The sequence below is a fragment of the Microplitis mediator genome, chromosome 6 (assembly GCF_029852145.1).
Source record: "Microplitis mediator isolate UGA2020A chromosome 6, iyMicMedi2.1, whole genome shotgun sequence".
Lineage (NCBI taxonomy): Eukaryota > Metazoa > Arthropoda > Insecta > Hymenoptera > Braconidae > Microplitis > Microplitis mediator.
In genome coordinates, this window is record NC_079974.1 from 17,039,604 (window position 1) to 17,057,359 (window position 17,756).

General features: G+C 27.6%; 3 protein-coding genes across 10 annotated transcripts; 2 read left to right on the plus strand and 1 right to left on the minus strand.

Moving 5' to 3' along the window:
• Positions 1-62: 62 nt before the first annotated feature.
• Positions 63-6,404, minus strand: LOC130669355 (zinc finger protein 341-like). 2 transcript variants are annotated; one of them, XM_057472181.1, is made up of 8 exons: positions 6,187-6,404; positions 5,937-6,011; positions 5,581-5,854; positions 4,535-4,835; positions 2,909-3,103; positions 1,987-2,820; positions 1,689-1,898; positions 63-534 (listed from the first exon to the last, which is right to left on the minus strand). In XM_057472181.1, exons 1-8 carry the CDS (start codon positions 6,215-6,217, stop codon positions 292-294), a joined length of 2,163 nt encoding a protein of 720 aa, XP_057328164.1. In that variant the 5' UTR covers positions 6,218-6,404; the 3' UTR covers positions 63-291. The 2 variants fall into 2 exon arrangements, with proteins under 2 accessions (XP_057328164.1, XP_057328163.1); XM_057472180.1 differs by having other exon boundaries at positions 64-534; positions 5,581-5,860; positions 6,187-6,403.
• Positions 6,011-11,526, plus strand: LOC130669358 (uncharacterized). 7 transcript variants are annotated; one of them, XM_057472188.1, is made up of 4 exons: positions 6,011-6,143; positions 7,978-8,370; positions 8,447-8,575; positions 9,022-11,526. In XM_057472188.1, exons 2-4 carry the CDS (start codon positions 8,203-8,205, stop codon positions 10,012-10,014), a joined length of 1,290 nt encoding a protein of 429 aa, XP_057328171.1. In that variant the 5' UTR covers positions 6,011-6,143; positions 7,978-8,202; the 3' UTR covers positions 10,015-11,526. The 7 variants fall into 7 exon arrangements, 6 of the variants coding, with proteins under 6 accessions (XP_057328171.1, XP_057328172.1, XP_057328173.1 ...); XM_057472189.1 differs by lacking the exon at positions 6,011-6,143 and adding an exon at positions 7,287-7,401 and having other exon boundaries at positions 8,057-8,370; XM_057472190.1 differs by lacking the exon at positions 6,011-6,143 and adding an exon at positions 7,291-7,391 and having other exon boundaries at positions 8,057-8,370.
• Positions 11,527-13,032: 1,506 nt separating this feature from the next.
• LOC130669360 (adenosylhomocysteinase) lies at positions 13,033-17,737 on the plus strand. The gene is made up of 5 exons (XM_057472198.1): positions 13,033-13,194; positions 14,996-15,186; positions 15,387-15,728; positions 16,695-17,303; positions 17,379-17,737. The coding sequence occupies exons 1-5, from the start codon at positions 13,167-13,169 to the stop codon at positions 17,508-17,510; spliced, it is 1,302 nt and encodes a 433-aa protein (XP_057328181.1). The 5' UTR covers positions 13,033-13,166; the 3' UTR covers positions 17,511-17,737.
• The last annotated feature ends 19 nt before the right edge of the window (positions 17,738-17,756 follow it).

Consider the following 17,756-nt stretch of genomic DNA (forward strand, 5'->3'; position numbering starts at 1 on the left):
ATTATAATTGCATAATTACTGCTAAGAAAATTATTAACTTGTGTTCAAATAAGAAATACTATATTTTTTTTTTTATAAGTTAATATAATATATGTATATATGTATTAATATTTACAGTAAAATTATCACAGATATATGTAATCTAAAAAACGTTGCTATTGTAAAATGCATCGTACACGCACATTGCACATTTAATGGCGATAACTATCTTAACTACAACCAAAAAAATCTATGATAACGTAAAAAAATTCTAATATATTTTTTAAAAATGTTTTGTTTCAAAATTTGTTATTAATTGATACAAGTGGACTCTTGTATCGATTGGAAATCCATTTCACTGGTCATATCTTCTTCTTCTTCATCTTCATCTTCTTCTTGTTCTTTAATTTCTATTTCTTCTTCTTCATCTGATGAATCAGATTTTATAAAAGTATCCATAGCATTTATATCTTGTGGTACGTTTAAATTTTCTATCAAACTTTTTTTATCTTCTAAGTCTTCCAAGTTGTCGAGCATCAAAAGATCTGATGATACCTGTACCATAAAAATAAATGAAATTAATATTAATGTGAATTAATATAAAAAATTATTACAGGTAATTTCAAATTCAATAATTAATTTATAATTTCAAAATAATTGTAAAGCTAAGAACAGTTGTCTCATAAAAATGAAAAAAATTTTTTTAATTGTAAATAAAGAATGTTATAAGGTAAAAGCCCTTATACTCGCTTACTTTTTCATTGCAGTGAGATTAAATCACTCAATATAAATGATTAAATAAAATGAAAAACCATATTTTTTTTCGTAGTTATTTTTTGTAGTTTTGAGTATTAGAATAAAATTTAAGTTTGAAGAATAATGTTGATAATTAATTATTATTAATTTTTTAAATAAGGTCCTTGAGTGTGCCCATAGTCGCTCACAAAAGTTGTGATGTCCCATTACTCGACCAACACATGGCCCTATAGTCGCTCAAAGACAATGTCAATTAAACTATGATAAGTTTATTGATTTAGAAAATAATTTATAAATTATAGTACTTTATTCTGTCATAATATAAAATTTCATGAATTTTAAAAATATATGTAATAAGATATAGTTATAACAATTCTTAAAAAATTTGACGTAGCCTCAATTTAATCTAACGAATGAACGTTAAAGTAAAAAATTCCCAGCTGAGTGCGAAATTTGAAAACAGTCACTTAATTTAAATTTATAATCTATTATAAAATAATTTGATACTTTATATTTTAATATATTCAGATTAGGGGCTTTTACCTTAAATAATTATTTAATATTAATTTATTAAAACATTGGTCTGAAGGTGTTGACATATATAATCAGCGAAATATTCCCAATAAAAAAATGGTTGAAAAGTATCGGATGTAATAATATTCATTATACAATAAAATCACCGATCAAAACAAATAATTTATACATCCCAAAAAAATATATAAATATATTTTAAAACATCTTAATATAAAATTAATGTGAACATTCAATTTATATAATTCAATATTTTTTGCATGTACATTTAGCTCAGAAAATATTAAGATGTTATTTTACGTTTGAATTTGAGTTTTTAAAATCAAAAATTATTTTTGGGCCTCATTATCGCTGATAAATAATGAAGCCATGGAATTTAAATAAAATCGACGTTGGTGGGATTATAGTATTTATAAACATACCATTCGCTTATCAACTTCATCAGTTTTTAATTTCTCTTTATCAGCAAACCCAGCAGCTGTAGATTTCGTTACCATTTGCCGCTTTGGTGTCGGTTTTCTTGGTTTAAATGTACCAGAGGCTTTTCTTGGTAACTGTGAGCTCATATATTTCTTTGTTTCAACAGTTTGATTACAATTGTGTGTATTCAGTTGATCTTTATTCTTGAATGTCTAATGAAAAAAAAAAATGAAACTTTTAATAAACGACAAATAAAAAGTATAAAATTTAATGAAATGAAATTAATAAAAAAAAATTTACCTCTGAACAAATATCACATTTGAAAGTATGTTTACTCATTTCGTGATGTTTTGTCGCTTGAGCGCGATTAAAGTCACGATTACATTGAATACAAGTGAATCGTTTTATATTACTGTGAGTAAGAAGATGTCTTTTTAGTTTATCTGGTCGTGAAAATTCACTCATACAACCAAGATAACCACGAAAAGGACATTTCAATCTTTTAGTAAGATCATGAATTAGCATATGACGACCAAGCCGATCTTTACGTTTAAATCTAGCAGGACATTGCGGACAAATAAATGGAGTTTCTTCACTATGAATTAACTTATGATTGGCAAGATACTGCTCTGTTTTAAAAGCTTTACCACAATCTTCACATGCAAATTTAGCTGAGGATACATGAGTCTTTAAATGTCGACGTAAAAATCTTTCAATAAGAAAACTTTTACCACAATGTGGACACGCATAATCATGTGTCGTAGTTTCGGTATGATGTTGAAGTGCTTCGAGATTTGAAAATGATGATTTACAAACAGTACAACAGTAATATTTTTCAGTTGTTTTTTGTTTTTGGACGGAGTGAACATACTGATGAAGACCAAGATCAGACAGTGTATTAAATATTTCACCGCAAACGTGACAACGATATTCTGAGCGTTTATGACTTCTCGTGTGCTCCAGAAAATCATCTAAATCGGCAAACATCATACTACAACTATTCTGTACGCATTTGTATACTTTCAATGTCATATGTGATACTATCAAATGACCTTTCAATGCTTTGTACGAATCAAATATCTCTTTACAAAATTGACAATGATAAGTGCGATCAATACTTCCATCAGGTGGTGCCTTAAAATAAGTAAATTATTTTAAATTATAAAAGCCAACAAATATATATACTCATAATTTAAATATCAACTTTATGTTAAATAACTACCTCTGGAGGTAATGAATGTATGGCCGTACCAGGCCATACTTTGTGCGATGACATATGTTTTTTAACATTTGACTTCTGTGCAAACGCACGTCCGCAAACAACACACTGATATGGTTTCTCACCTGTATGAGAACGCTCATGTTGTTGCCAATAAAATTTTTTAGCAAATTGTTTGTGGCAATAATTACACTTGTACTGTAATAAATATTTTATTTAATAAATATTATTAAAAATTATTTATATTATTAAGGGGGATAGCCACTGTGAAATTTAAAAAAAAAATTGTTTTTGTTTTTATTAAATCAAAGTTTATATATTCAAAAATATGTATCTAGAGTTTTATATGAAAATTCCGAATATTTTTCAAGTGATAGTTAATTTGTGACAGCGCGTCAACTGACCGGTGCATCGACTAAAAACTTTAAACGCGTTTTTCTCGAAACTACTTTTTTTGAACTGGTCGCACCTGTAATTTGCATAAATATGAACTGATTCGCAACTTTTTTTTTCCGTATCCGTCTATTCAGTAGCTAAAGTTACACGTAGAGGATTTTGAAAAATTTGATTTTTAAGATTTTTAGGGCTGTTTGAATCCAAAAAAATGATAAAAAAATCGACAAAATTTTTAGTATGTCGCCATTTTTTTTCAAATCCAAATTTTCAAAATCCCCTACGTGAAACGATAATCACATGCATACAGATTACAACGCGGTTTGATTTTTTTGTTTCTGATAATCCGTTTTTGAGTTAGAGATGAGACCGTGGTGAAGGAAATTTTTTTGGAGCTCCACAAAAATGCTTATAACTTTGTAACAACATGATATTTTTTGATAAAAATTTAGGAGAATTATCTTCAATGTATACTTTAGAAAAAAAAGGAACCCGGTCCCCAAATTCTTTTATTATCCCAGTCAAAAAATCCCGAAAATCACCTATTTTTTCGATCCTCACAGTGGCTATCCCCCTTAAGAGAATAAGGCAAATTTTGTTCCCGTCATATCTACATAATAAAATATGTTAATGTTATTAAATTTGGTATCATTAGAAAGGTCTTGACTTGAATTTGTGCCTTCTCATAGTTTAAACTCTTTTTTATTGCTGAGTTTCGAGATAAAGCAACTTATCTTTATCATTCGTTAAACATTTAAATTACGCGGGAAAAAAGACAATCCTATTTATTTTCTCGAAATAAATTAATATTTTAATTATTCTGTCACTAAATATGACTGAATATATGAAACTATTACATGTATATAATTGAAAGAAAATAAAAAAAATGTAGTCTATGCCATGTCTTCTATGATTATAAAAATGAAACGGATTTAATTTGATATCAGTAAAAAAAGAATAAGTTAGATGACTAACAACAAAAAATTGGACCATATATAGATTTTTTTTTAAGAATCCCACGATCATACAGTCATTTAAATCAATTAGTGTGCGAGTCAATGATGAGATTTGTCTCATTAAATTTTAATGATAACGGAAATAAACAAAAGATTCTAAAGTATAGATTTTAATAAACAGTTAAATTCAAATCATATTCAATAAATTTTGTAGTAATACTTGGGCAGTCACGTAGTGACTGCAGGCTGCTCGTTAAAATATAATTTGTGTAAACAATACCTTTAAATTTAATGGTGGACTTGTATTATTCTCTTGTGTTTCTAAACCCTCTACGATATCATTCATTATATTATTATCAATTGGCACAATTTCATTAGAAGAAGATACATCATAAGAAACATTATCTTGTGATGTATCACTTGTACGTGGCTGATGTACATCATCGCTGTCATCTTTCAGCAAATTATCATCAGATATTAATGACGGTGTTGTAAAATTTTCAAGATTTTCAGTGTTTAAAATAATTGGTACACCAAATTCAGTATCTGCTGTCAGATAACTTGAATTTTCTTGATCCATGCTATAGATAATAAATAATTCATATATTTATGATAAAAAATAAGGTAAAAGCCCCTATACCCGCTCACTTTTCATTGCGGTGAAATTTAATCACTCAATATAAATGATTAAATAAAATGAAACTCCATATTTTTTTTTATAGTTATTTTTTGTATTTTTAAGTATTAGAATAAAATTTAAGTTTGAAGAATAATGTTGATAATTAATTATTACTAATTTTTTAAATAAGGTCCTTGAGTGTACCCATAGTCGCTCACTAAAAGTTGTCATGTCCCATTACTCGACCAACACATGGTCCTATAGTCGCTCAAAGACAATGTCAATTAAACTATGATAAGTTTATTGGTTTGGAAAATAATTTATAAATTATATTACTTTCTTCTGTCATAATATAAAATTTCATGAATTTTAAAAATATATTAAATAAGATATAGTTATAACAATTCTTAAAAATTTTGACGTAGCCTAAATTTAATCCAACGAATGAACGTTAAAGTAAAAATGCCCGGGTGAGCGCGATTTCGAAAACAGTCATTTAATTTAAATTTATAATCTATTATAAAATAATTTAATACATTATATTTTAATATATTTACATTCACAAATAGTTGTTTATCAATAATAATTTTTTTAGTTGAAATTTTCCTTTTTAAAAATTATAAAAAACGCATTAAATAGTTAAAGTGAGCGACTAATCGTACAGCAGGTATAGGGACCTTTACCTTAATTTATTTTAAGTATTTTACCTGAATAACATATCAGATTCTTCAAGTATTATCGGCTCGGTAAGTTGATTACTTTGTATAAATGTTTCTGTAGGATTGTACTGTGTGGTAGGATCTTGACATGGACCCTCATTATGAACTTGTACTTGACTATTATCACTTATTAAATACTGACTTAAATCAACAGTCTGTTCTTGTTTTTTCAGATGCGATCTTTTGTGCAGTAAAAACATATGCAATGATGTGTATTGACATTTACATTTACCGCATTGGAAAATGTCTTCTTCATCTTGATCTATCGCTTAAGAAAATATAAATAAATATTAATTATAAATTAACTAAATACAGTTAGTAAATAATTTTAATTTAAATAATACCTGAGTGTTCAATATCTGGCAAAAGATTTTGTGATTCAAGTAATGATTGTACTGTAGAACTATCTAAAGAAACGCCTAAAAATAAATATTTATTATATTAATTTTATGATTAATTAAATTATGATATTTTTATTCAATTAAATAAAAGTTAAATGAGTGATAATAAGTATATATTAAAATATGTGGAAATGAACTGGAGTATGTGAAGTAAACTAACCCTATTATTTATAAAATACATATTTTAATTTACCTGATAGAGCGTCAAAAATAGACTGTGCCATTTTAATGGTTTATTTGTTTTAATTAAAAATAACTAAGCATAATAATTGATTGATTGTTATTATTAATAATATATTGTACCCTTATAATTAATAAAAAGTTTATTTTATTGCTTAAAAACATTAGCTAACATTTTTACTTGTCAATGTTTTCACATACTGCTACTACGCGCTTTAACTTGTTCTATACCGGGTTACAATAAAGCCTCATTTACAAATAACATATGTGTGCTATATATATAATCATATCATGATCCTGAAGTTAGCAGACAGTTGAAAATTTTCGAATTTCTGTTTGAACGACTTAATTTAAAAAAAAAAATAAAAATAAAAAATGCACATGTAGAAAATTTAATAAACTATAGGTGCAATTTTTTCAAATATTTTTTTAAAAATAATTTATTGTTTAAAAAAAAATCCAAAAATTATTGGACGTCGGCTAACTTCAATATCATAATCATATCATGATCTCATATGACTAAGGACCAGATTTTCAAATCGAGAGATATTTATTTAAATGATCTGAAGTTAGTTGACGTCAAATAATTTTTGAATTTTTTTCAAAACGATAAATCATAAAAAAAAATGAGTGAGAATGTAGCAGACATCAAACAAATTTAAAATTATAAATAAATAGAGTAAATAATTAAAAAAATTATATTTATAAAAAATGCACTTATTAATATGAGTGTGAGTGCAGCAGACATCAGACAAATTTACAATTTTAAATAAATAGAGTAAATAATTAATAAAATTAAAATTTAAAAAAATGCGCATTTAAAAAATTAAAAAATGAATAAGTGCATTTTTTATAAATATTATTTTTTAAATTATTTACCCTATTTATTTATAATTTTAAATTTGTCTGATGTCTGCTACATTCACATTAATTTATTAATTTTTTAATTTTTTAAATGCGCATTTTTTATAAATATTATTTTTTTTAATTATTTACTCTATTTATTTATAATTTTAAATTTGTGTAATGTCTGCTACATTCACACTCATTTTTTTTATAATTTATCGTTTTTAAAAAAATTCAAAAATTATTTGACGTCGGTTAACTTCAGATCATTCATTTGAGCCGAGTAAAGAACTGCCAACATGAGAAAAAAATTAATTAATGGAAATTGCTTATTGATAAATACTTTGAACGTGTATATTAAATTTTGAAAATGTGTGTTTAAGTATGTTTTGAAAATAATACTAAATTAAAAAAAAGAACTAAAAACTGGTTGACCCTGCGGGCAAACCCCAAAACTTTCCGTTGTTGTCGAGCTTCTTGGGTTATTTCCCTCACCTGAAAATTTGAATCGAGTAGAGGTACCGTTTTTGGCCACTTTAGGACCAGTTTTGGACACTTGAAAAATTTAAATAAAATACACAATGACATAATTAATTTTTTAAATAGCATTCGAAGATACTTTTGATCCCACTATTGAAATGGAAATTTAATTTTATACTTTTTCATTAATTAAAATGAAGTATTAAATGTCCAAAAATGGTACACTGGCCACAAATGGTACCTCTACCCTATTTCAATAACTGGCTACCTCATTAAAAGTTGCTGCAGCCTATAAAAATAGTAGATTATACACCTAGGGAGGAAAGTAAGACGTTACAAACACGGGTCGAAATGTCCTATTTTCCTTCCTAGGTGTGTAATATACTATAAATAACAACATTTGTCTAAAAACGCGTGTCGCGCAGAGATAGACACGATGATTCTTTCCCGCACAATAAAAAAGGACACTATATGATAGATGCGCGTACTACGTCGACAGAAACAAGAGTAGCCAGAAAGAGAGAAAACATTTTTACTTGACGTGTTTTGAATTTCAGTGTAAACAATAACCTCGCTCATACCACGTGGAAAAATTTCAAAATAACGAAAGCATTATTGCAAACTCAAAATATGAAGAAGTGTTTTTTGTGTGGTGCAAAGGAAGCTGTGCGGGATTTTGATAAGAAAAAATTTGAAGATTGTTATGTTAAAATTTTATTTCGTAAAAAAAAAAAATTTCAAATATGGTAATATAAAATTCAGTGCTGAGTTAGCCAATGTGTTTGGTTATCACTATGAGTGTTTCAATAAAGTAATAGTTATGAAGTCAAAGTACAAAGATGATTTTGATGCCTTTTTTAAATCACAAGCAGTAAGTAAGATTTTTTTATTTAATTACAATAAAAAACTATTATTTTATCTTGGCTCAAAAAAATTAACTTTGATAGATACCAAAATTTTCAACATCTCACGATGATCAGGATCCATCTGCAACTTCTACAAAAATTGTCTCTGCAACAAGCCAGCAGCTCCCAGACGCTTCTCATTCTACTGTTGCAGATATAAATTCTACAGAGGTATATAAAATAGCTACTTTCCATAATTTATAATTTTTGTTTCAACCTGAAAGATTTGATAATCTATTAACTTTTTAGATTTTTAATAACCGTAATTATTACACATTCATAAAGAATTAAAAATCAAATTTCATATCATAAAGCTTTTTAGTATTTTTAAATATTAAAAGTTCTTTACAACTTAATAAAACGGTAAAATTATAGGGAGATAGACAATAATACAAAATTAGAATTTAATTTTGACCATAAATTGGACGTTTCGTCCCTTTATCGGGACTTCTTCAGCAACTTGATTTCTAATTTTGTATTATTGTCCACCTCCCTATGATTTTACCATTTTATTAAGTTGATCTGAACACGATTTTAAATTAATATGTTCTTTACAACATTTTCTGTTGAGATTATTGTCGCCTATTTTAATTTAAACAATAAAATATTTACTGCAGGCTCAATCTTGTACATCAGCATCTCTAGATCCAAGAAATGATACTCACAGTTTAGCGTCTGTGACCATTTCACCAATCGCGATTGAAAAATTAAGATCCTATGAAAACCAAATAAAAATTGAAGAATCGGATAATGAAACATCTGAGGAAGCACTTTCATCTATATCGATTAAAAATACAGCCTGTATTTTTTGTGGACACAAAACCAAACGAGTTGGCAAGAAAAAAATGAACGTGACATTTTCACAGGCTCAGTCAACTATTGATACCATCTCCAGAGCAGCTAAAGCATTCGATGATACTCGCTTGCTGTCAAAACTGGATAATCAGAAGGCAGTACCTTATCATGCAGCCTGTTTTTCTACTTATCATGTCCGATTCAAGCGCCAGACGACGGATCGGGCTGATGATAGTTACTGGCATACAAACAGAGATATTCATAAACAGGCATTTAATGCACTTGGGAACTTTATTGAGGAAGAAGTGATCAAGAAGAAGAAAATATTTTACTTGACACAATTGTTGTCTCGGTACAAAGCTTTGCTGTTAGAGTTTGGAGAAGAGAAAGTATGTCTGGCTGACTTTGAAGCGTATAGAGCTGAAAATTTAGAAAGAAAAATTTTAACAGTTTATGGAGATCGACTAATCATTGAAGCATCTACCGGTTCATTGCGAAAAAAAATTTTATATGCAGACGATATCGATGTTTCCATGCTGGACAGTGAATCAATGATGTTAGAAACTAAAAACCATGAAAAGTTAGAGGATGTGGCTTTTGATTTGCGGTATTGTGTAAAAACACATAAAAGGAGAAGGCTATCAGAAAATTTACGCGTGAATGGTGTTATTAAAAACGAATTTGACATTCCGAAAGAACTTTATGATTTTATGAGTAATTTAGTCGAAGGACCGGATGTGAATAGTAAAAATCCTGATGGGAATTCGGTTACAATTGAATCGTTGTGTAGTGACATCATTAATGCTATTACTTAAGATTCAAATTATGTTTAATTTAGGAGCGTTTCATATGCAAATGGAATCTTTTAAAGCTGTTGGAAAATTCATTGAGTTTCAAGGATCAGTTGACATTCTAGTCCAGAAAAAAGCGCTAGCTGTGGGTTCAATGAACAATTTTTTAGATATTAAACATTTTAATCACTGCAGACGGCTTCATCCTCTTACGTCAGCCGCATTGCACAATAATATTTTTTAATAATTATAAATTTTGATTTGACACCATCTTCCACCGTGTTAGAAGTCGTTAAAACAGAAGATATTACGAACAATCTAAAAAAAATTTAAACAAATAAATATGACATTAATAAAAATATTTTTGAAATACATACAAACGACTTATTAATTTCTTAGTATGCATTTTCTCATTTATTTTTTCTGATAATCTATGAATTGTTAATAAAAACTAAATAATTGTTTGACGTCTGCTATACTAGTCATGTTTTTTTCATTGCTAAAAAAAAGAGTAAATTATTCTGAAAAAAAATTGAACTCAAGGTAATTATGTAGAAGTGGGGCTGCTTACATTTTTTGCAATTAAAAAAAGTATTTGAGATACGTACTTCGTTTTATTAATCTTTATTGATATTTGGTAGAAAAATTGAGTTACCTATTTTTTTTTCACTTATAAGTCGAAAATTTCATAGTTTTTAGAAAATAAAAAAAAAAAAACGAAAATTTGTAACTTCAAACAATCATTAAGAACGGGATCATGGTTCCAAAATGCTCATTTACCCATCGAAAAATATTGTTCGTTCATTACGCAGTATTTATTACTCAATCCACCTCACTAACAATATTTGATAAACGAATTCAAAATATCTCCAAACACATGTAGTGATTGGAGTGCTTTTATAAGGGAAGTGTTAGAATATTGGGTTGTAAAAAATTCTAATCCTAAGATTGGTGGTCGCAATAAAATAGTTGAGATTGATGAGGCTAAATTTGGTATCAGATAATATAACAAAGGGTGAATTATTGATGGACAATGGCTATTTGGTGGTTTTGAAAGAGATACTAAAAATTTTTTCATTGAACCTGTACGTAATCGAACTAAAGAAATATTATTGGAAGTGAAAAAAAAAAGAATACGTCGCGGATCAACTATTTATTCTGATTTTTGGAAAGCTTATGATTGCTTAGAAGACGAAGGTATTGAAGTAAAAAAAAATAACTGAAAATAGTATTACAAGTACTATAAATTATGATGATGATGTATTAAATTATTAAAAATATTTTAGGATTTCGTAATTTGTCTGCAAATCATTCAGTAAATTTCGTTGACCCTGAGACTGGTGCACGTACCAAAAATATTGAAAGAACTTGACGTAATGCACGAGCAAATATTCCGAAATATGGGCGATCTGAGGATAACATGGAGGGATATATTGCGAATTTTATGTTCAGAAATCGATTTGCAGACCACACATTACGTTTGCATAATTTTTTTGTAATATATTGTTTGTGTAATATAGGTCCGGTGACTTAGATGTTCGTCGGCTGACTGCCTGTTCTGTCTCCGCAGATCCAGTACAAAATATTATAAAATCATAAATCGTCCAACGTCGCATCTCAGGTTACCCTAGCGAACGTCGTCGAGGCCCGGGTATCATACCTCGTCATGAGTTTAGACTACGGACCACGACGGTGTTCGTGGAAATCGCTTATCTGCTGTATTAGTTACTCTGATGAAGAATTTTTCTTCACCAAAGTTTTATTATATATTACCAAAATAAATTTTTAAATTTTTATTCAAATATAATTAAAGCCTGAATGTAACAAAAAGCAATAATTTAAAAAATTTTTAGTTTTATAAACAAATAAAAAACTATTAGTGAAAAAAAATGTTTTTTTTTTTTTATGAAATTTGCCCACGGTACTGTCAAAACAAAAGTAAAAAAATTTTTTATTTATTAATATGTTAAAAAAAAATTTGATATTTTCTAAAATCCGTCCAAATTAAGATATTGTAATGGTCCTTATGTCATTTTCTTCAGTTTTTAATGTACTTTACGAAAAAAAATATGATAATGACCCAAAAAATAGTTTTGATAGAAAAATACTTAAAAAACTGAAGAAACTATGAAATTTTCGACTTCTGAGTAAAAAAAAAAATAGGTAACTCAATTTTTCGACCAAATATCAATAAAGATAAATAAATCCGCCGAGAAGCCGAAAAGAATGACACCAAAACAAAGTACATCTCAAATCCTTTTTTTTTTATCGCAAAAAATGTAGGCAGCCCCACTTTTATATAATTACCGAACTCAATAATGATTTTATTTACTAACTTATTTACAGATTATTTAAATTACAGGCAATTTTTTTTACAAGTAGTAATTAAATTTAAAAAAAATTCTAATTAAAAAATTTTAAATCTACTATTTGTATATATCGTTAAAACCCAATAATTGATAGGGTACCATAATTGTTTCAATTATGTGGTTTTATTTTTTTTAAATGTGTTAATTAATCTCTTAAATATTTACTGAACTATCAACTCTAATTCATTTATTTTAAATCGACTGAAATTTTTTCATACAAATCATGCCGACTGTTTAAATAACTTTATAATAATAATAATAATAATAATAATAATAATAATAATAATAATAATAATAATAATAATAATAATAATAAGTGTGAACGTAGCTGACAATTGGCAATTTTTAAATTTCTGAATAAATATATAAAATGCAAATAGAATAAAAATTTAAAAATACGTATTTAAATAATTGATAAATCGGTACGCGCATTTTTTTGAATTTCATTATTTTAATAAATTAATTTATTTATTTAAAATTTATAAATGGTCGCTACACTCACACTCATAAAAATAATATTTGACTGACTTCAGACGTGTTGGAAATATAAATAAGAATTGGAAACAGTGTTGCCAGAACCTGCGATATTTTTACTCCCTCCTGCCAGTGCCAGTACACGCCATGTTATTTTACCACAGGAAGGAATAAAAATATCGCACGATCTGGCAGCACTGGCGGCACTGATTAGAAAGTAAAACTCCACACTCCACTTGATCATTCGAACCTCACATTTCGCCGAGTTTATCTGCTTTAATTTCTTTATTTATTCATCAGTTCATTTTTGTAAAAAAAAAAAAATTGATAAAGATGCCTGGCAAACCAGATTACAAAGTTGGTAAGTTAATATTGTATCTTTAATAAAAGTTAATTTATTTTATTATATACATTTTATAAATTAAGATTCTGTAAATTTATATATTTTTCCACGTGGTGATTGACCGGTTTGGTTTATCTTAACAATTTTTTCCCTTGTTATCAATAATAATGTTCTTTGTACACAGATATTAATTTAATATAAATTTTATATTTATGAAATATTGATAAGATGACATATTAAAATGGAATAAAACTATTTTTAAATAATATATATTTTCATAATATGAAACATGTGCTTTTAGGGTGAGACAAAATGAATTTAAGGGCATTCTCAGACAGTGTCCCCCACTTTTTAAAAATATGCAATGACTCAACTATCATAACCGTATTAAAATTTTATTAATCAATTAAAAAAAAATTTTAATTTTAATTGAAAAAAGTACAACGTAGTCGTAATTTCGTTGCGATATAGAATTTAGAAAAAATTACTTACAATTGATATCAATTGGGAGTTAAACGAAATTTTTTAAGTAAATTTTAGTCAACAAAATTTAAAAATTCGAATTATAAAATCGACAGGACAATTTTACGGAAATTTATTTAACGAATTTTGTTTAACTCCTAATTGATATCAAGTGTAAATAATTTTTTTTAAAATCTATATATCGTCGAAATTACGACTACGTTGTCCTTTTTTCAATTAATGCTTTAGTTTTTTTTTTAATTAATTGATAAAAATTTGATACGCTTATAACAGTTAAAGTCATTCAAAATTTTTAAAAAGTGGGGGGCACTGTCTGAGAATGGCCTTAATAATTTAATTTTAGTTGATCGAACAGAGTTAAATTTGAAATTTTTATAAACTAGTGAAAAAAAACTAATGCATTTATTTAACGATCTTGAAGTTAGCAGACAATTAAAAATTTTTGGAATTTTTTTTTGAACAATTAAATTTGAAGAAACAAAAACTAAAAATATGCACACGTAGAAAATTTAAAAGATTACAAGTGCAATTTTTAAAATATTTTTTTTGTCATAATTTGTCGTTTTTCAAAAAATCCAAAAATGATTAGGCGTCGGTTAACTTCAGTATCATATTTATTTATGAATGTGAATGTAGCAGACAGACAAATTTAAAATTATAAATAAATAGAGTAAATAATTAAGAAAATAAAATTGATAACAAATACACTTACTAATTTTAAAATTTTTTAAATCCGCATTTCTTTAAAATTTTATTTTATTAATTATTTACTCTGTTTATTTATAATTTTGAATTTGTCTGATGTCTGCTACAATCACACTCATATTTATTTAAAATTAGAACTAGATAAATATCAATAAGAAAAAAATCAACATACAGACAAGTCAGTAAATAAAATTAAATAATTATCAGACAATGATTTATAAAAAATATTATAGAAAATTTATCTCAACGTTAATGAAAGTTACAATGAAACATCACTATAAATTTTTAGAAAAATATTTATATTTAAATACTGCAATTAATGATACTGAAAGTAGCAGACATCAGACAATTTTTTAATTATTATGAATTAATTAGTTATAAGTAAAATACAATTTTTAGAAATTGCCCAAAAAGATTTTTCAAAGTTTTTCATGTGAAATTTTCAAAAGTTTTTCCTATTAGTATTTTACGTGTTTATTTAAAAGAATTTAATTTTTTTAATGTCTGCTACTTTCAGTATCGTTGTAATTAATATAATGTAACTTGCTGTTATTGCAGTTAATAAATATGTAACATAGTTATAAATAATTATCAGAACTGGGTTAAAAATATATGTATAATTTTTTTTTAGCTGATATTTCCTTAGCAGAATGGGGAAGGAAAGAGATTACAATGGCAGAAAATGAGATGCCAGGATTGATGGCATTACGTAAAAAATATGGACCAAAAAAAATATTGAAAGGAGCGAGAATAGCCGGTTGTCTGCATATGACTGTACAAACAGCCGTACTCATTGAAACTTTGGTTGAGCTTGGAGCAGAGGTAAAAATTACCATATTTACAATACTGACTGTTTTTTTTTTATTTTCATTTTTATTTATCATCTTTTGAATTAAAAATTTAGTAGTTTAAGATGAAACGGGTTATCTATTGACCTTAGGAACTATTTTGTAATGTGCGTTAGTCATTACTTATCAGCAGTACATTAATATTAATTGATTTGTTTTATTTTTTTTTTTAAGGTCCAATGGTCGTCTTGCAACATATTTAGTACACAAGATCATGCTGCTGCGGCTATCGCGAAAACGGGAGTGCCAGTTTACGCATGGAAAGGCGAGACTGAAGAAGAATACACCTGGTGTATTGAGCAGACAATTGTATTTAAAAATGGACAGCCACTTAATTTAATTCTTGATGATGGAGGGGACCTAACGAATCTTGTTCACGACAAATATCCTGAGTATTTAGAAAATTGTCGTGGTGTATCTGAAGAAACAACTACTGGAGTTCATAATTTATATAAAATGGTCAAAAATGGTACTCTTAAAGTACCAGCAATAAATGTCAATGACTCTGTCACAAAGGTATATTTTATAATAATTTAGGTAATCGTTTAAAATCACGGCTCCACACATATTTCAAAGTTCCAGGTGCTTACACTTTAAATATCCATAAATAAACTTTTTCCACGTGTTCAGTTATACGGCGGATGAAGTTTTCGTGTATTTTTGTCGTTAAAACATGATACCTATCCATGCTTTGCACCTCAAGGGTTAAAAATTTATGAAAATAACATAAAATCTTAAAAATTTTCCAAAATAAATTTTTAAATATATAATTATAATTTTTATATAATACCGTAAGATGGACGGTGGAGTTTTAAAGGTCTATCTAAAAGCTACAATAATTTTGAAGCTCTTGTAATACTTGAAAATTGGCATATCCTTGTTATTTCATCACTTTTACGGTGTATACAAACTCACCTAACAGTGAGATGCAAATAATTTGGACGGTATTCGCTTCCCTCTGCTAGTATAATATTGAACGAAGCCCGCTACACGGTCTTAGTTCAGTCCGTACAAGTATAAGGCGTAGTCCTAGGCAAGAGTACGTTCGTATACCCTTGCTGATAAATCCGTTAACGTACTCAGGACGAAACTACTACTTGTTATGGCACATAGACATATAATTTAAATTTTGGTGGTTGACTTAAGAGTCAATGCATAGAAAAATAAGGAAATCATGTCAATTAGTGCAGTGTGGCACGGAACTGGAAAATGTTAAAGATAATCTCAAAATTAAGCATATTTTCTATCTTTTGTATAAGCTTATAGATTATTGATGCTTATATAACACATAATTAAACAAATATATCTTCAACCCCCCACCGAATACTTGCTGTTGAAATTTGTTTCAAAGCAATTTGTCTAAAATTGGATTTTTGATTGTTTTTAACAGGTGGAGTCGTGATTGTAAATGATTACCATAATTTAAATTTGAATACCATTTAAAAATAATTAATATTAATAATGAATTTTTTATTTTTATAGAGTAAATTTGATAATCTTTATGGATGCCGTGAGTCATTAATTGATGGAATAAAACGTGCAACGGATGTAATGATTGCTGGAAAAGTATGTGTTGTAGCTGGATACGGTGATGTTGGTAAAGGATGCGCTCAGAGTCTTCGTGCTCTTGGTGGACGAGTTATCATCACTGAAATAGATCCAATAAATGCTCTCCAAGCAGCTATGGAAGGTTACGAAGTAACGACAATGGAAGAGGCTGCTCCAAAAGGACAAATTTTTGTTACCACCACTGGCTGTAAAGATATTATTGGAGGTCATCACTTTGAAGTCATGCGCGATGATGCAATTGTCTGTAATATTGGTCACTTCGACTGTGAAATTCAAGTCTCGTGGTTAGATAAGAATGCTAAAGAAAAAATAAATATTAAACCACAAGTTGATAGATACACTTTGAGTAATGGAAGACATGTTATCGTTCTGGCTGAAGGACGTCTTGTTAATTTGGGGTGTGCTACTGGACATTCGAGCTTTGTAATGAGCACTTCGTTTACTAATCAAGTATTAGCCCAAATTGAACTATGGACTAAATTTGAGTCATACACTGTGGATGTTCACATGCTTCCCAAAAAGGTTAAATTACAATTCATTACTTATTCTAATTATTAATTTTATAAATAAATTATGTGAATGTTCTTTTTTTTTTAGTTGGATGAAGAAGTTGCTGCGTTACATTTAGACCATCTTGGTGTCAAACTAACAAAATTGACTACCGAACAAGCCAAATACCTGGATATTCCAGTCAACGGGCCATTTAAACCCGATCACTATAGATATTGAAGACCTTTTTTTCATCAGAAATGAAAAATTTGGTACTATTAATATTTTTATGTTTTATTATTATTAGGAATTACACAATGACTCAGGGTAAATTTAAGAACAAAATTATTACAATCTGATGAAAATCAAATTTTCACGTACAAAATTATAATTGTAAAAAAATATCAGTTGTAGTAAAATATTTTCCCTTTGAATAAAAAAAAATTAAAACAAATTTATTATTTAAATATTTTTGTATCAATTCAT